Below are 23,132 nucleotides of genomic sequence, written 5' to 3' on the forward strand. Positions count from 1 at the left end.
GTAAAGCCAGACATTTTGGAAAGTGAATTTAAGAGAATCCCAGAAAATACTACTAAAAATAAAGATAAAGGAGTTGAGGAAATACTAGCAGAACCGTTTTAAAACCTTGGAAGATCACAGCAATAACAGTTTGTAAGCAGATATGAAAAATATAGTGCAGCCCAAAGAGATGGACAATATCAATTTAAATTAGATTTCATATTAACCTTCTGGAAGACTGTGAAGATCTGGCTCTTTGCCCAGGCATTGGCCCAGAAGCAAACCCAGCAAATGTAAACGTAAAGTTAATGAGGCATTATGGGGCTGGGTTTGGGATGCATGGTGTTATTGTGGGGTGGTGTTGGTTATATTTATTGTGTTCTCATTGGATTTCATTGTGAGCCATATATGTTTTCCAAATAAATAAATATTTTTCAATACAAAAAAAGCAATATTAAATAATGCTCAAACTATTTAAAAAAAAACCTCACTGTTCCACAAATCTGATTTTATCTTAAGGTAAAGGTAAAGGTTCCCCTCACACATATGTGTTAGTCGTTCCTGATTCTAGGGGGCAGTGCTCATCCCTATTTCAAAGCCAAAAAGCCAGTGCTGTCTGAAGACGTCTCTGTGGTCATGTGGCTGGCATGACTAAATGCTGAAAGCACACAGAACGCTGTTACCTTCCCACCAAAGTGGTCCCTATTTTGCTAATTGCATTTTTTATGTTCTTTCAAACTGCTAGGTGACAGAAACTTGGACAAGTAACGGGAGCTTACCCCATTATGCGGCGCTAGGGATTTGAACTGCCAAACTGTTAACCTTTCAATCGACAAGCTCAGCGTCTTAGCCACTGGGCCACCGCGTCCCTTTTGATTTTAACTTACCAATACATAATAAAAATACCTAAAGTATAGTTTAAGACTTAGCAGTAATGTATGATCCCATGTGTGGGCCATGCAATAAACCATGGTTAAAAAAATAACTGTTTAGCACAATATTTGGACCTGTTCATTGTCTTTCAGCATAATTCTTTTTTTTTAATGAATGCCGTTATAAGCAAAAGCAAGAAATAAACACAGTAACTAAATAGAGTTAACATGGAATATAAATTCTACTCAGTTTCTAATTTCTAGCCTTGAGTATTCTTCAGGCTAGGAGCTAGACTTTGGAGATGAAAGATCTCAACTTTAATTTATTTAAAAGGCTGCTGCTTCTGTTATTGAAGAAAAGCTTGGTAATATTATATGATCATATAATATGGTCATATGATATTTTAAGGAAGAGCAATTGAAAAAAAAAAGATGTCTGGCAAGTAATTTGCCATACTTCCTTTTTCCCCAAAGTTATTGTATCCCCTTTACACTTAGCAGTAAATACCACAAAATCTCTGTCATCCTCAAGAAAATCAAATTAACATTGCTAGGAATGTATGATGTAACCTGTTGGGCTGAAAACCTGTTAGGTTCAGTGAGTTTTACTGAGCTCATCCGGGTACTGAGTAGACATGTCCAGTTTAGAATTGCCCTTTTAATTAATCAAATGCATGAACAAAAATCTATAAATGATGATTTAGATTAATTTTAAAAATAAATTTCTTCAGAATTACAAATTATGATTTACAGTAAATGGAAATTTTTATAAAAGTGCAGAATGAAAGCACCAGCTCAGAGGAAGTATCCCAACTCTAAAGTAACTGAATATATCATTTATATATAGTTGTTTTAAATATTAAGATTATATCTTTCTGCTATATACAATAAGATACCCAAGGAACCATATACATCAATATTTTTAAATTCAAACAATCCTTTTCTTGAATTAGGAACTGAACAATGCAGACTATTGTTTGAGATTTCTAATTATATTTCCGTTCAGATTCACTGATTTATTGACTGATGAAAAATTTATATGTCATTGAATTCACAATTCTTTTGTGAGCTTCTGATTTCAAGAGAGAGGTAAATGAATATATATCTTACAATGCAAATAGAATGGCTGTTTAAGAAAGATCTACTATACTATATACAATTTACCTGCAGTAACTGTACTGGCTGGCAAAGTTGCTCCATCAATCATGGGAGGCGGTGGTGGAGGAGGAGGAGCAACTGGGCCACCAAATGTTAAGAGGGGTGGTGGCGGAGGAGGAGGAGGCATTGATGAAGCTTGAGATGTAGTTACAATCACAGGCAGTGGTGGGGCAGGTGGAGGCTCATTGATCCCTGGTAAGGGTGGTGGTGGTGGTGGTGGAAGAGAAGATGGAATAGGTGGCAACTCCTCCTCTTGAGAAGAATAGAAAGCCACAGAATCACTGCCTTTCGTGGAAGGTAGAGGTGGTGCTGGTGGTATTTCTGGAGCAAGACTGCGGACAGGAGATGTAGATGGGGAGGGATAATCTGAAAGAAAACAGAACAAGATATGAGGAATGCCTTCCTGTCTTGCCCACTGGAAGATAATCCTGTCTAAATCTCTTGGAAAGAAAAAGTATATGAGCCAACCATATTAAAATACTTGTTCCTGTATGATAAGTGATGATTTCTTAGCTGCTGCATATCATGGAGTAGTCTCCAGGAGATAAGCCATTTGGGAGACCATATAGTTCAAATGTTGATGGGTTGGAGCAATTCAAATTGGAGTGTTTTTTACCTGAATGTCCATTAAGGCAAAATGAGGCAAAGGAAACAAATCCTCTACATTAACCGAGGAGGAAAAGTTCTAAACCAATCTTGTCCTTGATCTACTAGCTGCATGTGGGAATGTATTCATATAGGGCAGGGTTTCTCAAACTGGGAATAGTGAATTATCAGGGCACATTGGCAACTTGGTGATTATTTTCAATGCATTTAATAGATGGGAACTTTAACGCAATTTAAATGGCAAAAAATCTATGTGCCGCACAGTACAACTAACACCTATCTATTTATTTACTTATTATGGTTGCCCACTAGAGTGATGGCTAAAAAGAAGAATTTGTAAAAAATATCCAACTATTATTGGATATTTACAATCAATTGATAAAGACTAGTGATAACCGTGTTTGGCTTCTTTCAGATATACTTGTTTCCCTCTGGAATTTCCAGGAAATTTAAATTCTTTGGAGTGACTAAAGAAATATATGTCTAAATAAAGTTCAGTATTTTTACCCTCTTTGTACATGAAGTTATGAGGTTCTTTACCTCACTTGCTTCACATGTAGATTTAACATTTAATTTGTAGAACTAAGCAGTATATTTCTTGCCCAATGTAATATTTTATTTTATTCAATGAGAGGTCAGACCAGAAATTACTATATTGGGGCTACCACAGAATTGCAATGTTAAACAACATTCAACAGCAAAAAATTATACTTCTTCATTTATATTGCAAAATGCTCCAAGTGAAAGGCTTTGCCTTGCTTGTCCCATGAGGATGTACCTGTGCTAGTTGATGAAGATGCTTCAATATTAATAACAGGGAGGACCTCAATGCCAATGATGCTATCACTGCCAGGCCCCCGCTGGATCCGGATAAAACCTCTGTCTTCTAGTTCTTCCAGGTTGTGCTCCAAGGCAGAGTATTGTGGAGTTATTTTTGACTCTGGTGGAAGCTGCATTGGGAACCAAGAAGGACTTTCTGGCTTGTTAACTTTGCTGATTTCATCTAGCTTCTCCTAAGAGAAAAAGTTTAGAGAGTTTTGAATAGAAAACCTAGTGAATTTATTCTGTTATTCTGAATTTGAGCAGCTCTTATTTTCTAGGATCTTGAATATGCTGCTATGGTATGGACTGGGTACCTGAGAGACCGCCTCCTGCCGATTACCTCCCATAGACCGATTAGATCTCACAGGTTGGGTCTCCTCCGGATCCCATCCGCCAGCCAATGTCGGCTGGCAACCCCCCGGGGGAGAGCCTTCTCTGTTGCAGCTCCAGCCCTCTGGAATGATCTCCCTGTCGAGATCCGGACCCTTACTACCCTCCCGGCCTTCCGCAAAGCCACCAAGTTCTGGCTGCTCCAGCAGGCCCGGGGGCTTGTGAAACATCCAGCCCCACGGAAATTGTGAATGTTGCGGTTTTTGTTTTAAAGTGTTGTCTTTGTCCAGTTTTCCCCTTCCCTTGTCTATTGTGAGCCGCCCGGAGTCCTTCGGGAGTGGGCGGCATACAAGATAAATAAATACAAATACAATACAAATACTTGACACTTATTTTCCTTTTTTTTTTTTAAGAAAAAATATTCTGGGCTTATTAGATTTTTTTTTTTAAAAAAAATCATTTTATACAGCTCACTAGCTCATATCAGTTTAGGGGGAAAAAACCATAGGACAGATACTCCTAAGAGAAAGAAGCCCATGTCAATGTGACAGGTTCTGAATTGCAAATATTCCCATTTTCATGATTGATCATGACACAGGGAAGACTGATGTGTCAGGCAAACAATATAACCCACCCAATCAATCCACTCAAGTAATCTTGAGAGGTTTGATTTTTGCTCCAAAAGAAATTTGGGACTAAATTAACTTTCTTTTGTTCAAATGAGTTTAATGTCTTCTACAAAAATGAAGCCTTTCTATTCACTTTTCCTCCAGTGTTTTTCCTTTACCCATTTTCTTCCTGTGGGATGTAACACATCAAAAAGAAAAAGTGAAGAGTGAGGAAACCAGCCCTGTTGCTGGCTTTTGCAGAGCTGATCCTAGTGGCACCACATTTTTTAACTTTTACGAAATAAAACAAATAGATAAATAAATACATTTAGAAGCCAGAAGGTGAGGTGGGGAAAGGACACAAATTTCTAACTAAGTTTTGCAACTGTTGGGAGGACTAAACTGGGATGACTAATCAGTTGACCAATCATTGTCTAGCCATCTACAGGTTGTATGTTGCGAAGAAGAAAAGATGAGGGAAAGAGTGAATGATCAGGTCAGCCCTTTCATGTGTACATGGCAATTATGTGGAGCACATTAATATTCTTCCTCTATTATAGGACCTTCTCATCATCTGTTATTTCCAATTAATTCTACATATCTGCCCGCCGCATGCAGCTTGTGAGCTTTGTGGAGGGGCAACTATGTTAGATGGATACTTGACCTGATGCAGCAAATCTTCTAATTACATATGGAATTTATTTAAAAGATTCTGAGCCTACCAGGATTTCGGAACCTGGCTTTAGTTGCACATCTGGAACAATCTATGTTAAGGTTAGATCTGTTCATGAAAGGTTGAGATGAGTCTGAATTCTTCTTGTAAAATCAGACTTTCTAAAGTTGGAAGGGGATATTTCGGGTCCAAAATGTTTTAGCTTGAAATGCTCTGCATTTCTTTTCCCACTTCCAGTGAGATGGTGATGCGGGAGACTGCAGGTACATGAATTCCATCTAATAATTTTAAAATTTATACAATAGACACAGATTTTTTTTAAAAAAATGAAACATACAGGTTCAATATCAACTGAGGTTTGAAAGCAACAACCTGAGTTTACTGCAGAAGTGTGCAGTAATGCTAATAACAAAGATTGTAACTTTTTGCCCTGATCTTATTTTGAAATCCATTCTGATCAAAAGCTCTCCTAATACTTTTCCATTTGCTTCCATACCGGCTCATCACTAGTTCTTGCTCTCAGGATCTCCAGCTCATTGCGTGACTGATACAGCTGTTTCTCTAGCTCAGCAATTTTGGCCTCGGATTCGTTTTCTGCATCCTGGAGTTTCTCAGTGAGCTGTGAAAAGAATCAATGTACTGAGAATATGTTTTGGGAGGTCCAAGCTGTAAAGCAGAGTCAACAAATATCCTATGTACTCAACCAACGATGAACTTTGTGCATATGAACTTCAGGTGCAGGGATGGAATACATTCTCCCAGCAGTGGTGAGTTCCGGATCCCGTTCCAACTGGTGCGATTGGAACGGGCCCGGCGGTATCCACATGGACGTGTGCAGCACACATGTACATGCACGCATGTGTCTTAGTGCCTCCGCAAGCTTCCATGATGCTCCAGCTGCTCAGCAGAGCATCACATAGGCACTGTACATGTGTGTGGAAGTGCTGAAGACTTAAAAGACTGGTAAGGAGCTCAGGCGGGTGTGTGGGCCCTCCGGAGCACTGTACTGGAAAGGTATCCAGTGCTCTGGGCACACTTGTACCGGGGCGTACCGCCTGCAACCCACCACTGTCTCCCGGTGACCTGACCCCGTGGAGATTCGTACCCTCACCACCCTCCAGACTTTCCGCACAGCCCTTAAGATCTGGCTATCCCGTCAGGCCTGGAGTTAAAGATTATAATCCGCCCCCACCCGAATGATGAATGTTGTTTCTATTTTTAATTATGTATTGTCTTTATACGTCATTGTGTGTATTCCCCTTCCCCCTAAGTTGTAAGCCGCCCTGAGTCCCCTCAGGGAAAAGGGTGGCCTATAAATAAACTTATACAATACAATACAACCACCCACCTTCCTGAATTGCTGCTTCTTGACCATCTTAAGATGTGCATTGTCCATAGGATTTGTTTAGTCAGTTCCCTACCTGTCCAACCTCTTCTTGCAAATCCTCTATGTGTTCCAGGATGGCATTTTTGGTCTCGGTATCCTCCAGTAAGGCACCAACATCAAAGATATTATCCAGATAGGCTTGGATCTGCACTTGCAGTTTATCACTTTCTGTACAACGCAGCTTCTGTTAAATCACAGGAAGAAAATCTTGATTTAAAAATCTGGCCAGGGTGGTCATTCTTTACAGTATAAACTTTTGGAATTATAAATGTCAGTACATGGTCCATCTGCATGTGTTTCTTTTTCTTATTTTTAATAAAAAGTTTATAGGCATTGGTGTTGTTGTTTTATGACACAAAACCCAAATAAACTTGCTAAAAGAACCAGGGCATAAAATTTTCCCGGAACATTTTTGGAAAATGCTCTTATCACCTCCAAATTCTTTTATTCCTTCAAAACCTATATATTATAGATTAATGCTTCAGTTTTAAAATGAATTACTTAGATTGTAAAGTGTTGTTTATAAGGAAAGTAAATAAAAAAGGGAAATTCAGCTATGAAGAACTTAATTCTAATTTCTATCAGTATATAGAGAAAAATTTCCAAAAGTAATAAAACAGCATCAGCAAATTAGGTAGAGAAGCATTCAAATATCCCATCACTATCTCTTACTCTGAGTAATAAGCATATTTACTGTGTTAGCTAACTTCTATTGCTTGCTTCCAACAATGGTATACATTTCAGAATTGCTAAGCACTTTTCAAATGAAGAACAATTAAGGTGAAATTAAGAGCCATTAAAAATAACCACATACCTGTAGGTACTCATCAAGTCCCAACTGTGTAAACTCATATTGTAAGAAGGCACGGAAGTTCATGTTCTCCACAGAATGAACCACAATATTGATGAACTGCATACAAGCCACCTAGATGTTTGGGAATGGAGAAGAAAAAGGGAAAAGAAAAAGTTTTCTAGAGGATTTATAGTTTTGAAGGGCTGGGATTTTGGTGGTTAAAACTATCTTGTCATGTGAACTCATTATACCCAAGTTATATTTTTTAAATAATCAGATATTATCTTTGGGAGAACCAGTTAAGTGTAATAGGGGGAGAGGGAGGGAGGGAGGGAGAGAGAGAGAAAGAGAGAGAGATTGTGACTTCTATTCCTAAAATAGGTATAAAGCCAATTGGGTGAGCTATTGGGTCAGAAGGAGTCAACAGGAACTTGAAGGCACACAAGAAAGGAATAACTTTGGGCTTTTGAAAATTAGAAAAAGTGTTTACTGACATTGAGAGTTTCAATGACTTTTTTTTAATTATGGGGAATATCATTTTATAGTTGATTTAGTTTTTAAGCCCTTTATTGATAATTTTAATGATGCTTTATTGAGCACTTACTGAGTATGCTTTGAAAATGATTCAGAAGGCATGCTAAAGATTTTACCCAAGCCTAAAACCGCTAGAGACATTGTTCGTCCATTTCTCCAACCTGTGCCTCCATAAGGGCTGATGCTTCCTTTTTGAGAATTGCTTTTCTGATCCTGAAGCATGAATTACTGCATAAATTTAAAACATGTAACTTATTCTTTGTTAATTAGGGATAGGAAACATGGCATGAGCAACAACTAATCTCCTGGCAGACTATGCCTGTTGGAGAAGAGTATTAGAGGAAATCTTACGGATGACCAAGCAACCATCCCCTCTGATGCATTTTGTTACCATGAAATCTATGTTGCTGTCTTCATTTCGGAAATACTCCATCAGCTTCTCAAAACGGTTCTTCTCACCACAAACCTTTAAGGAGAGAAAGGAGGGGAATTCTGTTTGATGGGACACTGCAGACCTGCCATGACAATAAAGAGTTTAAACTGTTTATATACATATGAGTAGTTTCTAGCAACCAGACCGAAGTATTTTATTCTCTGTACTCTCGGGGGCAGTCAACAAAAATGGAACCACTCACTGCTTAAATTTGTTTTAATTAATGTATTAGATGACAGGTCAAATGAATTTTAGCAAACCCTTTGAGAGAGCAATAATGGTACAGCCTTTGTTGCATTTTGTTAGTGGTATTCCAAAAACTTAGTGAGATCAAGATAAAATAAGTGGGGCCAGGACCCTCTCTCCAAAAAGAGAGAGATAGTGTATAGTTTAATATTTGTTTTTTGCCCCTTTTGTCACATTTGAAATTATAGTTTGGCAGACAGCTCTTCTACGAGAAGCTTGGGAACACATGGCTTTGAGTCTCAGTTTGTACACACCGCTAGAAAGCCTCTGGCTCCATCCCGATTAGTAAGTATAGTTCAGCAACTATAATATTGCTATTTGAGTCTGTGTTTCATTGCTTACCAGCTAGCTGGCCCAAGTCCTTCCATCTCACATGTATCCTATCTTCTCCCACTTACTTTACTCTTTCAGTCCTAGTTCCTATGTCCTGAAAAATGACTTCTGTGGGGGAATAAGAGAATACCCTTTTCCTCTTTTCCCTCGCTCTGGTTCCCAGATTCCCTTAGAATGGAAGCCATGCCAGTTTTGGACAGGAGATCATAACAATTTCAGCACAATTCTAAAATGAGATTTTGTAATGGTACTACCATTTTATTTGTCTTACTAAAAGTGAGGTTGGTTATTTAGTGTATATTGCATAACTCCTCCAAGTATTACTGATGCAGCCAGCTCCTCCGCTTATGATTGATGTTGATTTAGTGGGTACTGGTTGATAAGAGAAGGGAGGAAAGAGAGTGCTTCCATGAGGGGCTGTTGCCTCTCTTTTGCCCAGTTGCCAGTTATAATGTAGATAAGCTACCAGATCTGATTGCAGAAATCTAGATAATTATTAGAGAGCAGCAGAGTGTTATATTTTTCTATTGGTCACCCAGATTTTTCCAGTCCTAGTCTTGTAATTCAGGATGTTTGAAACACTCAGATGTACTGCTTTCCATCTCTAAGTGAAGAAACCTTTTCGAGAACATATTTTGAACTCTTAAAAGAGCAAAATACCCTTACATAGAGCCAGTCCATTTCAGGCAACTGTAAATGTAAAACTGAAATGGCATGTGGGAAAAACTTTGGGAGTTGAGGCAAAGATGCTGCCTAGGGAATAACCAGATAAGAGACAGCATAGCCTGCAGCTAGATAATGGACAGGGCAAGATGCTTAGAAGGGACCCATGTTTAGTTTCTCAGGCTGTAAAGGAGATGGTGGGAGTACTTTTAGATTTGCAAGATTCTGTTAGTGTAGCTTAACAATAATGTAGAATTAACTCATTTGCTGTGTTTCCTATCAGGTACACACTGACAAGAGCTCTCAATGGTCACCAAGCTCTCAATGGTGATAATATGTTTCATAATTACTTATTTATAAGAATTTGCTTCTAGAACAACAGAATACTTGGCAGCTTGATCAGTACAGGAAGATTACGGTATTTAGTATTCATTCCCGTAAGCTCAGTGACATAAACAGATTCTGAGTTAGTGCAGTTGCTCTCGGTTCAGGGATTATCATTATTTTAATATCTACTGAATTTACTGGTATTCTGAGTTTATCTCAATAACCTTGGTTTTAGTCTGATTCTCATAGCCACTTTATGAGCCAACTGCAGGTTGTTCATTCATGTTGGGAATAGGATCAGTTTGCATCTTTCTGTTCAGTAACTAGAATTCTCCCATTCCTAAAAAGCCATTAGGGCAGAGGTCTTCAAACTTGGCAACTTTAAGACTTGTGGACTTCAACTCCCAGAATTCTCCATCCAGCTGGCTGGAGAATTCTGGGAGTTGAAGTCCACAAGTCTTAAAGTTGTCAAGATTGGAGACCCCTGCTTTAGTGCAAACCACCTGTTCTATTGCCTACTATACTGGGTAATTTAAGTAGCTTCATCAGTTTAGAGAGAGCAGTATGAAGACCAAAAACCCAACTTTTCCTTCTATATCTATCTATCTATCTATCTATCTATCTATCTATCTATCTATCTATCTATCTACCTACCCACCCACCCACCCACCCACGCACCCATCCATCCATCCATCCATCCATCCATCCATCCATCCATCCATCCATCCATCCATCTATCTATCTATCTATCTATCTATCTATCTATCTATCTATCTATCTAGTGTATTTCATTTCCAGAAGCTTTTGCAACATCTCCAGGAATTCCCAAGGAATATCTTTAAAAACCAAGTTAAACAAAAATGGGTGATTTCCTCCTGATGCAATCACAAGCTTGAAATGAAAAATATTTTTTTTCTGGATGGCAGCACTGAAAGACTTGCTGTGATCTCATTAATTCCCACTCTGCCTCCCAAGTGATTCAATTTGCATTTTAAAAGGAACAGTGCTAAACACAAAGTTATTTTTAAATCATGTATGTGGATACTACATTCATCTTCCCTATTCATATGTACATACTACAGTATAGTGAGAGAACATATCCTCTTGTATTGCTTCTGCTTTCATTTTTAAAAGCCATTGGAAAAAAAATCAAAAAAATGTGGAAGCTTTTAAAACCTCTGCTTTCATTCTTCGGCTCTTAGCACTTCAGTTCACTTGGGCAAGGGCTGAATAGTGTTCAGGCAATAACAGCAAAGGGATCCAGAATAGAATATATGGAGCTAGTTTCTATGGCTGTGGCCTCACATTTATCCCATTTCACAGCCTCTGCACATTGCCTACTGCTCACACTGGTTTAAATCTGAAAGTATGTTACACTCTGAAAAGTTGAAAAGTTTCTTTTGAAAAACAAGTAATTATTGACCTGCTTCTATGGAAGTTTAGGATCTGTTATTCCACATAGCGATTGTCCTAGGAATGCTTCCTCTGTGGGTGGACTATTCTGCTGCAACTTTGTGTGAGGTAGCAATGAAACATATGTACCAATCAGATTTCAAACAAACTCATAGCAAAATTGAATAATTTTCACTGGAGCATTTTTGGAAAGATAAAAGGGTCTGAACATTAAGCAATGCCACCAATTAACACATGATTTTCTACAGCCATGATGGCGAATCTATGGCTCACGTGCCAGAGGGGGCACACAGAGAGGGCATCCCTCTGCTGGCATGCGTGCCATCTTCCCAGGTCAGATCTCTGTGACATTTCTTTCGCAAGCTTCTCTTTCCCTGCAAACGACGAAACAGAAGCTCATGAAAGAAAAAGATCCTTCCTCTTGCTGCGCTGCCGGTGTTGGGATGCCCCACCTCCCGCCGCGCAGCTGGTCTTTGGGTCTCTGCTGCACATGTGCGCATGTCTGTGCGTGTGCATGTCCGTGCATATCCAGACGTCTGCACATATCTGTGCATGCACACATTTGTGTGCACGTGCCCCTTTCAGTTTGGGCATGCGTGCATGCGGTTTAGGCACTCAGTGTCTAAAAGTTTTGCCATCATTGTTCTAGAACATATTTTGGCACTAGTCTTGACAGATATTTTGAGAAGGGCTCCACTCAATAGAAAAAAAGTGGTGAAATAACAAGATTGATTTACTGCATTTTGAAGAAAATATATTCACTGCCATCTGGGAGAGGGTTTTTTTGTAAGACCATTACATCTAGAGTTTAATATTTAACTTTAGCTAGTTGTATACCTAAAATATTTTTTTTAAATAGTTTATATTAAAGCAACATCACTTGAAATAAGCACCAGTGACAAAACAACAAGGTAGAGCTCACAAACCTCTTTGAAGTTGTCAAAGGCAGCCAGAATAATGTCGTGTCCTCCTCGGACCAAGCAAACAGCAGCCAATAGCTCAAGGACAAGAGCTTTAGTTCTGCAATATGGGAGCAAAGATTTTACATTTTTCCAAAGAAACTGGAGTGTAAGAATGGAACAGGCAGACTTGGAAGAGCGTGAGGCCGACAGGCAGGCAGGCAGACTGATGGATGATTAGATTTGCATAACACATTAAGGCAAAGACAGCCAAACTACATTACAATTTTATGCAATGTGTGAATCTTTCTGTTGAATGGAGGTAAATTCCACATTCCTTACCACTAGTATACAATATTGTATTCTTTGCCCTAATATGAACTCAGATAATTGTTATTATAGTCAGAATACTATGAGATTTAAATAACTCACTGAGTTCCAGTAACTCACTCCATAAAACTAAATGAATGAATACTGAGAACAAGTCAGGATGCTTGGGGATTTTGTTTGCTTTGTATTGCAATCAGCACTGTGAAATGAAGCAACCTGCTCCACACCTCTCAAACATCTGTGCCAACTTTAGATGCGACCCATTCTCAGCTCAAAATACATGCCATAGTGCATACAGAGTGCACATTTTTAGAAAATATATTGAAAAGTAATGTATTCTAGAAAACACTCATTTTATACCATATTTTAAAATAAAAGTAGTGTTTAATGCAGAAATGATATATGAATTCATCTCTGAAACTAACCTGGATAGCAATTGGCTAACACAACCACTCAGATTAAGAAATATAACCATAAAGGAGGACAGAATTCCTACCTGGGATTCTTATTGTTGAGGCTGAGTGTGATCTCATTTACACAGGCAGGGTGGTTCATCACAAGGCTGAATCCAGACTAAGGGAAAAGTGAGAAAGTTAGCAGCCCAAATTAGCAGTTGAAGGTGAATCTAGATAACTGAAAGTAAAAGCACACACAAGCATGGCTCTTTGGTTACACAGAAATTCAAAGAATGTATATATATTTTAGCAAGCTAAGGCCATATGGACATGGTTGATTGTGGCAAGCCAAACTGCTGGTTACTCGTTTTCAAGTGATAGTTATGAATCTAACTTTGCATAGACAGCTTTAAAATCACACATAAACACACACTTTCACATTTTAACCAAATTGTGCGTGATGTCATTTAACTGTAGCATATAAAAGTTTAAAAGGCCATGCAACTCTTTAAGACACCCAAGTCGCCTCAAACATTTGATTAATGATCAAATATTGGGATATATAAACTCACAGCATTCCACCAATTCCCACAGCCATGTCTGATGGGAGTAACACTACTGGGCAACATCTTCCTTTCAAAAATAATAGTGCAAAATATCTGCCTACTTACTCAGAAGTCATTGCAGGCAGGTTGTGGAAATCTGCCTGTACTGTAAGGAAAACTCCAGTGTTTAAATTTATAATATGTTTGCTTTTAATAATTTTAATAATATGGTGTTTATGTCATTTTAATTTTTGATTGTGAGCTACCCAGTTTGATGTAAAATGAGCACTTGCATAAATATTTTAAACAAATAAATAAATAAAATGGGGGTTCATCAAATCTAACACTGGCTTGCAACTTACTGACATCACTGACAACAAGGGCTATTGAATTCTCCCTTCTCAATTTGTTTACTGTGGCCAACAACCAAATGCTTGTTATATGTCAATGGTTAAAAGCTCCATACACACAGATCATTTCCTAATGACGGATAACAAAGTCCAACAATTTTGGAAAAACACTTGATTGCATCTTCTGTATTTTACACCTCATTATCTCAGAGAACTGCAAAACAATGAAACCCAGAATTCTAACATTAAAATATTAGGATTTTTCTGAGAATGCTTATAGCCACATTACTCCAAACACCTGATTTATGGGTCAATTGAGATAACATATTAGAAAACTGCCAAGTAATGGACATTGGTTTCTTCAGACTAGCTCTTCATATGGGAGTCTTTCTAGACCTACCTGAAAATATTGGGGATGGGTTTTCTTGTACGGTACGTTTCATGGGTTTTTTCCTCTTTGCCTCTCTCTGATACCATGAATATATGTCCCTTCACACATCAATTCTGAAATCTAGTCACGTTTCAAAATTCCTTCCCAATGTTATATATGCGTTTCCCAAGTCATTTATTTCATACACATGGAATCTTTCACCTTTCTTATCCACTTCTTCCATTACCTGATAATTCATAATGGCACGGAGACACATGATGCACACATGAACATCATCCTTCTGGCTGACGATGCGTGAGTTCCGTAATGCCTTCCTGCTGTGTGCCGGATTGAATCTGGGGTAAAAATAAATTTAAAGTGAGGGAGGGGGGAAAAAACAGCTCAATGACCGTGAATGCCAATCTCATACAACAGTCCAAAAGTATAAAGAATAGCATATGAGAAGAATTTGAAGGAGAGCAGCAGGAGTCAGTATTAGTAGCAGGTTAGTAGTTTAAATTTTCCTTTCCTTCTAAGTTTCCAGTACAAATAGCATCCAGGAATAACTAATCCAGGAATAACCTTATCCAATCTGTTGTCCTGCAGCTGTGTTGCACTTTACTCCCTATAATCTCTAGCTGTGACTGACTGAACATTATAGAAGTTAAAGCCCAACATATCTGGAAGGCAACAAGATGGGAAATTCAGGCCTAGAGAATGCTGCCACCTGTGAAGACTTCCAGTCCAGTTTCCAGGGCATTGCTGCTTCCATATGATTAAGCCTGGAAAAGAAGCTCAAGAATGGAGCTGAGACGACTACAGAGAAGCCTTTCATATGGATATGGTGGAAGGGCAATACTGAGGATGGATGCTGGTATCAGTTCTTCAGGTTCTGAAAAACTGACGGCTTTTTTGTTAGCCTTACGGAAGGTTTCTAGTTGCCATGATTGAAGAACAAGCCAGATGAAACTTAACGTTATTTTTGTGAAACTTCAGGCTCTTTTCATTGCTCAACATTCCCTAACCTCAACCTCTGTGCATCTCAGCCAATCCCCTAAGCTTCATGACAGTAGCAACAAAAAAACTAAAGCCAAAACAAACAAAAACCAAAAAACCCTTGGGATGACTATGAAAACAATGAGAATCTAAGCATGCAAATATCCCAGATTTTCAAGTGACTGAACTTTTAGGGATGGATTGCCTTATTTGGGATATTTAAAATAGCAAACGTCCAGCCCTCAAGGTGCCCCAATGTTCAGTTATCTGGAGTGCCTGTGCATGAACACACAGAAGTGAAAGGACGAGTGTGCCCTTGCCCAGCCATTCCTACGCCCTCTGGCTGCATTCGTGGGGCAGAGGGTTCTCATCTCATGAAGTCTGGGAGAGGCTCACCGGGGTGAGTAAGAGTTGACAGGTGGCCTGGGCTTACAGTCCTGCTCGGTGCCAGGGGCGCTGGAGGAGGGGATGCTGGGGTGGACTTGTTGAAAGAATGTTTGGATCTGCTGGTTCAAATGGCAACACCTGAAGGAGGTGGAAGAATGCAACCCTGCAGGACAGGAGGGAAAAATAGGATGCTTCAGGTGGACGCCTCCCTTCCCCTCCCCCTCCCCAAGCATGGGGGAAAAGTGACAGTTTTTTGGGAATTACAGGGAGGGACATTTTACTGTCACTTGAAAAGCAATCTTGATACCCCTTTAGCAATTTTTTGGTAAATCCAGCAAAAGGAGCCCATTACTACCCATTTTTTCCAATGCAAACCTACTTCTACATTTTGAGGTTTTCTCTATGGTATGGCAGGAATGTTCTCTCCTGTAAATTGGGTGGCCCTGTATATCCCAAGTCTGGGGCTGGGAGGAAATTTGCCGGCAGGACTGAGAATCTCCCTTGGGTCAGTTAAGTCAGTTGTTCTCCAAGGTCAACACCATCCTATTCAGGATCAGGACCTTATGTAACAAAAAGGCTGATCAGTTATAGCATTCAGCCCATTGAATCACAAGGGCCAGCCCCTCCAGTCTTGAAGGAAGGTCTTGTATTGGTATCACTTCACTTCTGAAATGTAAGTAGACAGAAAGGCTTCTAATGCTGCATAGGAAGCCACATTAACAAAGCATGGAAGGGGGCTTTGGTGCACTCCTAAGAGATGCCAGGCCACCTTAATGCCTCAATATATGATTTTGCCTCTCAAAAATGAAAGTGAAAGAGAAAAGGCATACATGTTTTTCATACCCTGTGATCTAATAGATCACAGTGTTGAAACTCTCCAGAACTGATGACCCCAAACTACACATGTACTATATCCCATCAACTATTTTCCCCCTATCCAGGAAGACAACGTCTGGGTACCTACCATGAGGCATTTCCCCAATGGAAGCATGCAAAAGAAGTGTGAGGTTAGAATAAGGAGAAAGAAAAGGAGTTAGGACAGAGATGAGAGAAAGAAGAGAAAAAGAGAAACTGAATTTGCAAGTTTGTTGGAAAGTTAGCAGTTAACACCAACAGGCACCCATCTTCTCAGATTCGTCATTTAAAGCACTACTTTTGAGGTGATCATAGACGTGAAAAGTTTAGAAACTAGATTATGAGTGACTCCTTACTATTATTTTAGGTTGATTTACTTAATATAGTAATCATAGCATGCAAAAAATGTTTAAAAACTATCTAATTATAAGTTGGCTTTTTTCTAGACATTATTTTCTGGGGGGAAAAACCAGTGCATACTGTGTTCTTTGCATTGCCAGAGAAGTGGACTTTTAAATGAGTAATCTCTTGAATACGAATATATATATATATATATATATATATATATATATATATATATATATATATATATATATATATATATATATATATATAATGTCACAACCCTTGGTATGCGAGGAAGCATACTGCTTCCTTTCTCTGTCTATCGGCTCATCTCAAGAGACCAACCAGACAGAAAGCCATTATTTTTACTGTTGCCTTTGTTACATTTGTGTTGCGTTGTATATATATATATAAATCTGATGGGATCAGAGTTTTCAGTTTGAGTGCTAAGATGATCTGCAGAAGTTAAAAAAACAGAAAACAATCTGTGTGGAGCATTTCTTCATACTGTTCCCTAATGAGCTCATTTTAATAAGCAATTAATCTCATTGTTCCATTTAAACTCAGAGCTACCTTAAATCCAAAATATTTCTGGTTGTTTCAGATGAAGGTTCTGAGAGTCACCCTATACATATACATCTAATCAGCCTGCCATCCTTTGTCACTCATTTATTTCATTTGGCATCATTCTGACGTGATATAAAAAGTAAGAGTTAGTGCCTTATACTAACTGAAACGGCCTCTGATTTCCATGGTGCTTATATTATAGTAAATGGTACTTTATAGCAAAGACTTTTTAACATGTGCCAAACCCTAAGACAGGGGTCCCCAACCCCTGGTCTATGGACTGGCACCAGTCCGCAGCATGTCAGAAACTGGGTTGTGCACACAAGGGAAGCCCCATATGTGGAGTGCAGGCAATGCACCAAACCACACCCTGTCTGGTCCACGGAAAAAACTTTCTCCACGGTGGCCAAAAGGTTGGGGGTCGCTGCCTAAGATTTAATTTGCTAGCTTTTGTATAACTTTCACATTTTATTTTCTAGAGCAGTTTGTTGTGCAGGGAAAATATAAAATGGGACTGCTTCTCTTCCTGTCCCATAGGCTTCATCTCAGTAGTGGGAAAGTTGTTTAAGAAAACCTACCCGGACTTCATTTGGTTACCTGACAGTCAAGTGCCTCGCTTTGATGGAACCCTGTGTGGGAGAGCAATTGCTTCTGCTGAGGTCCTCTACAGATCTGTCCAGGGCCTTTCCCTTGTCCGACCCAGGGCTCCCATTGTCAGTGCTGTCCATATCATACCTGGAGCCACACAGACAAACAATAATGTGCGTCAACAGGTGGGTGGGTGGGGTTTATTGAGGCTCTGGCAGGGAAATAGGAGAAAGGAGAACTGTTTTTCAGGGCATGACCGTTGTGTACATGTCAATAAATTCTCCTCTCTGTAAAGATTCACAACTCAGTGCTGAAATAAACATGGCTTAGGCTCCATTTTTGCTTTGGCAGCCTCAGAGCTGGGCCGCTATCCAAGGTGCTGAGCAAACTGTCTTTGTGTTTTTTACTTTGGTGTGTACAGACTTCCAGCTTCCATGATCGTCTTTCTCTTTTTAACTAGGTTCCTGAGGTCTACTAGATTGGCTGGATTCAGGCACAATGTTATAGGTGGAATAAGTGGAACAAGATGGAAAATAGGTGGCTTAGGAGGCGGAGTCATTACATACTTTACATGGAAGTTGGCTTCCACATAAATACAAATCTGTATCTACATTACTTCAGATTAGGAATATTAGCAGCTTATTTTTTTAAAATAAACTGTTAATTGTTTTATTGTTATAATTAATATTTAAAACCAATGAAATGTTGTCAAGAAATCATCAAACTAGCCCTTGAGTTACAACCATTTTGTATAACAACAGTTCAACATTATGACAGTTTTGGAAAAAAAGTGATTAAAAGCCCGTCCTCAGACTTTCAACCACTGTATCACACATACACACCCTGCAGTCATGTGTGATCACAGTTTGAGCACTTGGCAACTGGCTGGCATTTATAACTGGTTGCAGCATTCTGCAGTCATTTGGGGTAAATAGATTGACAATCAAATTTCTCAATTTCATTTCCATTAAAAAAAAAACTAACTAGGGAAGCTGGATTTGCTTAATGACTGTGCGATTCACTTAATGATGTGATTCATTTAGAAATTGTGATATAAATGGTTGTAAAATCAGGTTGCTCATGTGATGATTTGCTTTATGACCTTCCCAATTTATGACAAACATTCTAGTTCCAATTGTAGTCATAAATCAAGGATTATCTGTACCGCAAGGGATTTGGATCCAACTCATCTCGACAAGATATTGTTAAGATATGTTTACAGAGAGTCCTCAACTTACAACCATTCGTTTAGTGACTGTTCGAAGTTACAATGGCACTGACAAAAGTGGAATGACTATTTTTCACACTATCCCATGGTCACAGGATCAAAAACTCGACACTTGGCAGCTGACTCATATTTATGACAGTTTCAGTGTCCTGGGATCATGTGATCACCTTAACAATTGCAGTGATTCACTTAACAAATGTGGCAAGAAAGGTCATAAAATATGGCAAAATTCACTTAACAAATATCTCACTTAGCATCAGAAATGTTGGGCTCAATTTTGGTCGTAAGTCAAGGACTGTCTATATTTTTCCTACAATATGCAGTGATGCTTGCTTTTAGGTATGGGCCTAAAAAATGCAGGTGGCCAATTGTCTGCCGGCAGCAGCAGAAGAAAATTATGCTACATGAGCCTATATAATTGTTTCATTTGTAAACAATGCTTCCTTTATAACTCCTATCAAAGCTGGGCACATGAGATCAGTTAGGAGGGTGGCTTCTGTACCAGCCTCCTTACTGCATAGCAACCTCTCTGCTTGAACTGCTGGAAGGCATCTCAGGGCTGTCCGTGGAGATCTCAGGTTTGTGGTTTTGGACGGCTTCAATCTGCCATCCTTTCAAACTGCCTCAGAGGCAGCTCAGAGTTCATGGCTGCTGTGGCAGGTCACCCAAGCCCACCTCACTATTGCAGTCACATTCCAGATGCTATTTTCTTGCTGGAGCAGTGGCAATGTGATCTGGCAGGGAATTGTTCATTATTTCCATGTCACGGTCAGGCCACACCCGGTAGCTGTGAGATTTTCCAATGCTCCCCGCCATGCAGGGAGGCAGGACCTATTTGAATAGTCTGCCCCCACTGATTAATGGACACACAAAGGTTTCAGAAGGAGCTGGGGGATATCCTGGGGGTTCTGCCGCTTGGCCCAGGGGAGGCCTTGGCTGCAACTTGGAATCAGAAAGTGGCTGAGGCCCTGGACAGGATTATACCCGTGCACATTCTCCTGACCCAATAGTCCCAAAACTTCCTGTGGTTTATGAAGGAGCTGAGGGTGCTGAAAAGAGACAAAAGATAGCTAGAGCACTGCTGGAGGAAAACTAGAATGAAGCTGACTGGATACAGATTAGGGCCACAATTAAGGCCTGCCTCATGGCAGTAAGAGTGGCGAAACATTGCTATTTCTCCAGTCTTATTGCATTTGCAGAGTGTTGCCAACAGCCTTGTTCAAAGTCCCTTCTTGATAATCATTTATAGGGCCATGCAGAGGAATTTGTTGAACATGTAATGAACAAAATCACTCAGATCCGTTCTCAGTTTGAATCCAAGTGTGGAGCATGTCCATTGGAGATGCCTGGGAAATGGACTTCCCAAATTATCTGGAATGGTTTGATCCTATTGGATCTGAGGAACTGGACAGGATCTTTGGGGCTCTTAAGGCAACTACTTGCTTATTAGATCCCTCTTGCTTGGTGAAAACTTCCAAGATGGTGACCGGCAAATGGGTCCAAGCCAGAGGTGGGTTGCTCCCAGTTTGGCCCTGATTGGGCAAATTGGTAGTAGTGACAGTAGGAGGCTCTACCCACCTGCCCGGACGATTCTGCACATACGCAGAAGTGTTCCGCGCATGCACAAGCATGCATGTGTGAGCAAACTGGTAGTAAAAAAAATGGAAATCCACCACTGGTCCAAGTGGGTTTAACATATCAGTGCAAGGGAAAGTGTTTCCAGCACCATTAAAGGAGACCTTAGTGTGGCACCTCCTTAAGAAACTGTCATTGAACCCAAGTTCTTTGGACAACTTTCATCCAGTTTCTCACCTTCCCTAGAAAGGGAAAAAGTGGTTGCCTTGCAGCTCTAAAGGGTCTTGGATGAAATGGTTTACCTGGATCCTTTTCACTCAGATTTCAGGTTGGGTCATGTGATGGAAATGGGATTGGTCACATTTGTGGATGATCTCAAGTCAGAGCAGCATGGGAGTTGGTCATTCTGCAGATTTCAAAACCATTAACCACAGTATCCTTTTGGCCATCTATGAGCTTTGGGGCTAATTGGCACTGTATTGCACTGGTTCAGCTCCTTCCTCCAAGGTCAGTCCCAATAGATGTTAATAGGCAGCAAGATGTACTTGGTACACTCCTTTTTAACATTTACATGGGTAAAATCATCCGACCCCATGGGATGAGATATCATCAGTATATGCATCGCCATGATGCAGCTTTACATACTCCATCCACTGGTGATCCAAATGATGCTGTGGCCATCCTTTCTCAGTGCCCGGAGGCTCTAGGGATCCAAATGCAGGACAACAGGCTTCAGCTTAACCCAGGCAAGATGGAATGGATGTGGGTGCAAGGGACCTCCAAATCCAATTGTTTATCATTGTTAACTCTGGATAGAATTGTATTATCTCAGACAGGTCTGGTGGGAAATTTAAGACTCCTCCTGTACTCATGACTCCTGCACAAGGAGCAGGTGATAGTTGGGCTAGGAGGGCCTTGTGTTATGCCCCAATAGCACCCTTACCTGGACTGGGAGGCACTGAGCATGGTTACTATTGCCCTAATCATCTCTCAGATGGATTACTTCAACAGATTCTACATGGGACTGTCCTTGGAGAGTATTTGGAAGCTGCAGCTGGTATAGAATGCAGTAGTGCACACAGTCCTGGGAATTCCAGGACTGTGCATATCACACCACTACTGTGTGAGTTGCGTGATTTTGCTTCTTGGTCCAATTCAAGGTGTTGGTTGCTACCTTTAAAGCCCTACATGGCTTGGGTCCAGGGCATCTGAGGAGCCATCTTTCCTGATGGGATAAGCTTGTGTCAGCAGAAGGAACCTGCTAGGGATTCTTTCTGCTAAAGAATTCCAGCAAGCAGATTCAAGTAGAAGAGCCTTTTCCACTGTGGCCCCATGCTTGAGAACCACTCCCACCACAGGTGGGTTGCTGCCAGTTTTACTACCGGTTCACAACCCGCGAGCAATGCATATAGTTCAATGTAAATTGCTCTTCGTGCATGTGCAGAACAATTTACAGTGAACTGCCCATGCGCAGTCACTAAAAACCAAAATGGTGGTGGCCCAGTGGCAGCGAGGGAACCAGTTCGGGGGCGTGGCAGGCCTGGGCCGCTGTCAGTTCTGTAACCAGGCCTGAATTCCACCGAACCGGGCTGAACGGGAGCAACCCACCTCTGGCTCCCAACCTTTTGGCTTTGCTGGTTGGCCTGGGGCATTCAAGAGGTTGCTCATTGCTGGAGGTGGTTGAGAGGGTAAGAAGACCTCATCCCCCATCCTGTCCATCTCTTAGTTCTGGTTTTAATATACCTTCTGTAATTTTAATCTGTGAAGTTTTAGTGTTTTAATATTTTAATTATTTTTCTATTCTTTTATAACCTGTAAGCTGGCCAGAGTCACCTTATAGGGAAATGGGTAGCATAAAAATTTAATAAATAATAATAATAATAATACTTGGCCTTGAGGAAATGAACTGGTTGTAAGCTTGTGTTAGACTGGCAGTCATTGTTAGAGAAGCAACCACTCATATCACTATGCCTTAAATCCTTTCATCACTCCTCAGTAAAGTTGTATGTGATTAAAATATATTTAATAGAAAAGGGTTTTTTTCTACTAAGTATTACATTTCCTTTAAAATAATTTACAGAGGGCCCATTTTAGTAAGACAAATGCGAGTCTATTAGCAGAAGCTCACACTTTCTTTTTCCCATTGGCTTCCTTAATATTAAAAAATAGCTTTTTCAGAACTGATACCTTGCAGAAGTCTCCTGAAATTAAGTAGAAGTTTGTAAAACCAGGCAAGGAATTACAAGTTTGCCACCTCTAGTTTCCTGTACCAGGAAGTAGGAGGGGGAAACTCTTATGGCTCCTATATGACTCATCTATCCTTATTTGGGAGCACAATTTCAACAAAAACAGTGAACACTCTTATTAGTGAAACTTTATATTTCTCTTGATGATCCCTTCTTGACATAGTTGGAACTGATATTAACCTATATTAGAAATGTTTTTCCAATTGTTGCATTGCAATTCCAAACTTAAAACTAGAAGAAAACAATGTGATGGGAAATCTTGCTTTCCTGTGCCTTTCC

The 23,132-nt window shown here is 39.9% G+C and overlaps 1 protein-coding gene across 1 annotated transcript in view; it reads right to left on the reverse strand.

Annotated features, from left to right (window-relative positions):
- Nucleotides 1–23,132, reverse strand: part of FMNL1 (formin like 1) — a 92,610-nt gene that overhangs the window by 14,670 nt on the left and 54,808 nt on the right. Inside the window, exons 6-15 of the mRNA XM_032237886.1 lie at nt 17,814–17,951; nt 14,314–14,422; nt 12,903–12,979; nt 12,104–12,197; nt 8,154–8,228; nt 7,250–7,360; nt 6,470–6,619; nt 5,545–5,667; nt 3,394–3,628; nt 2,016–2,375 (exon numbers count right to left, since the gene is read on the reverse strand). Of these exons, the coding sequence (XP_032093777.1) occupies nt 2,016–2,375; nt 3,394–3,628; nt 5,545–5,667; nt 6,470–6,619; nt 7,250–7,360; nt 8,154–8,228; nt 12,104–12,197; nt 12,903–12,979; nt 14,314–14,422; nt 17,814–17,951 (1,472 nt within the window). The remainder of the gene's footprint in view (nt 1–2,015; nt 2,376–3,393; nt 3,629–5,544; nt 5,668–6,469; nt 6,620–7,249; nt 7,361–8,153; nt 8,229–12,103; nt 12,198–12,902; nt 12,980–14,313; nt 14,423–17,813; nt 17,952–23,132) is intronic.

This window comes from Thamnophis elegans, chromosome Z (genome assembly GCF_009769535.1).
Source record: "Thamnophis elegans isolate rThaEle1 chromosome Z, rThaEle1.pri, whole genome shotgun sequence".
NCBI lineage: Eukaryota > Metazoa > Chordata > Lepidosauria > Squamata > Colubridae > Thamnophis > Thamnophis elegans.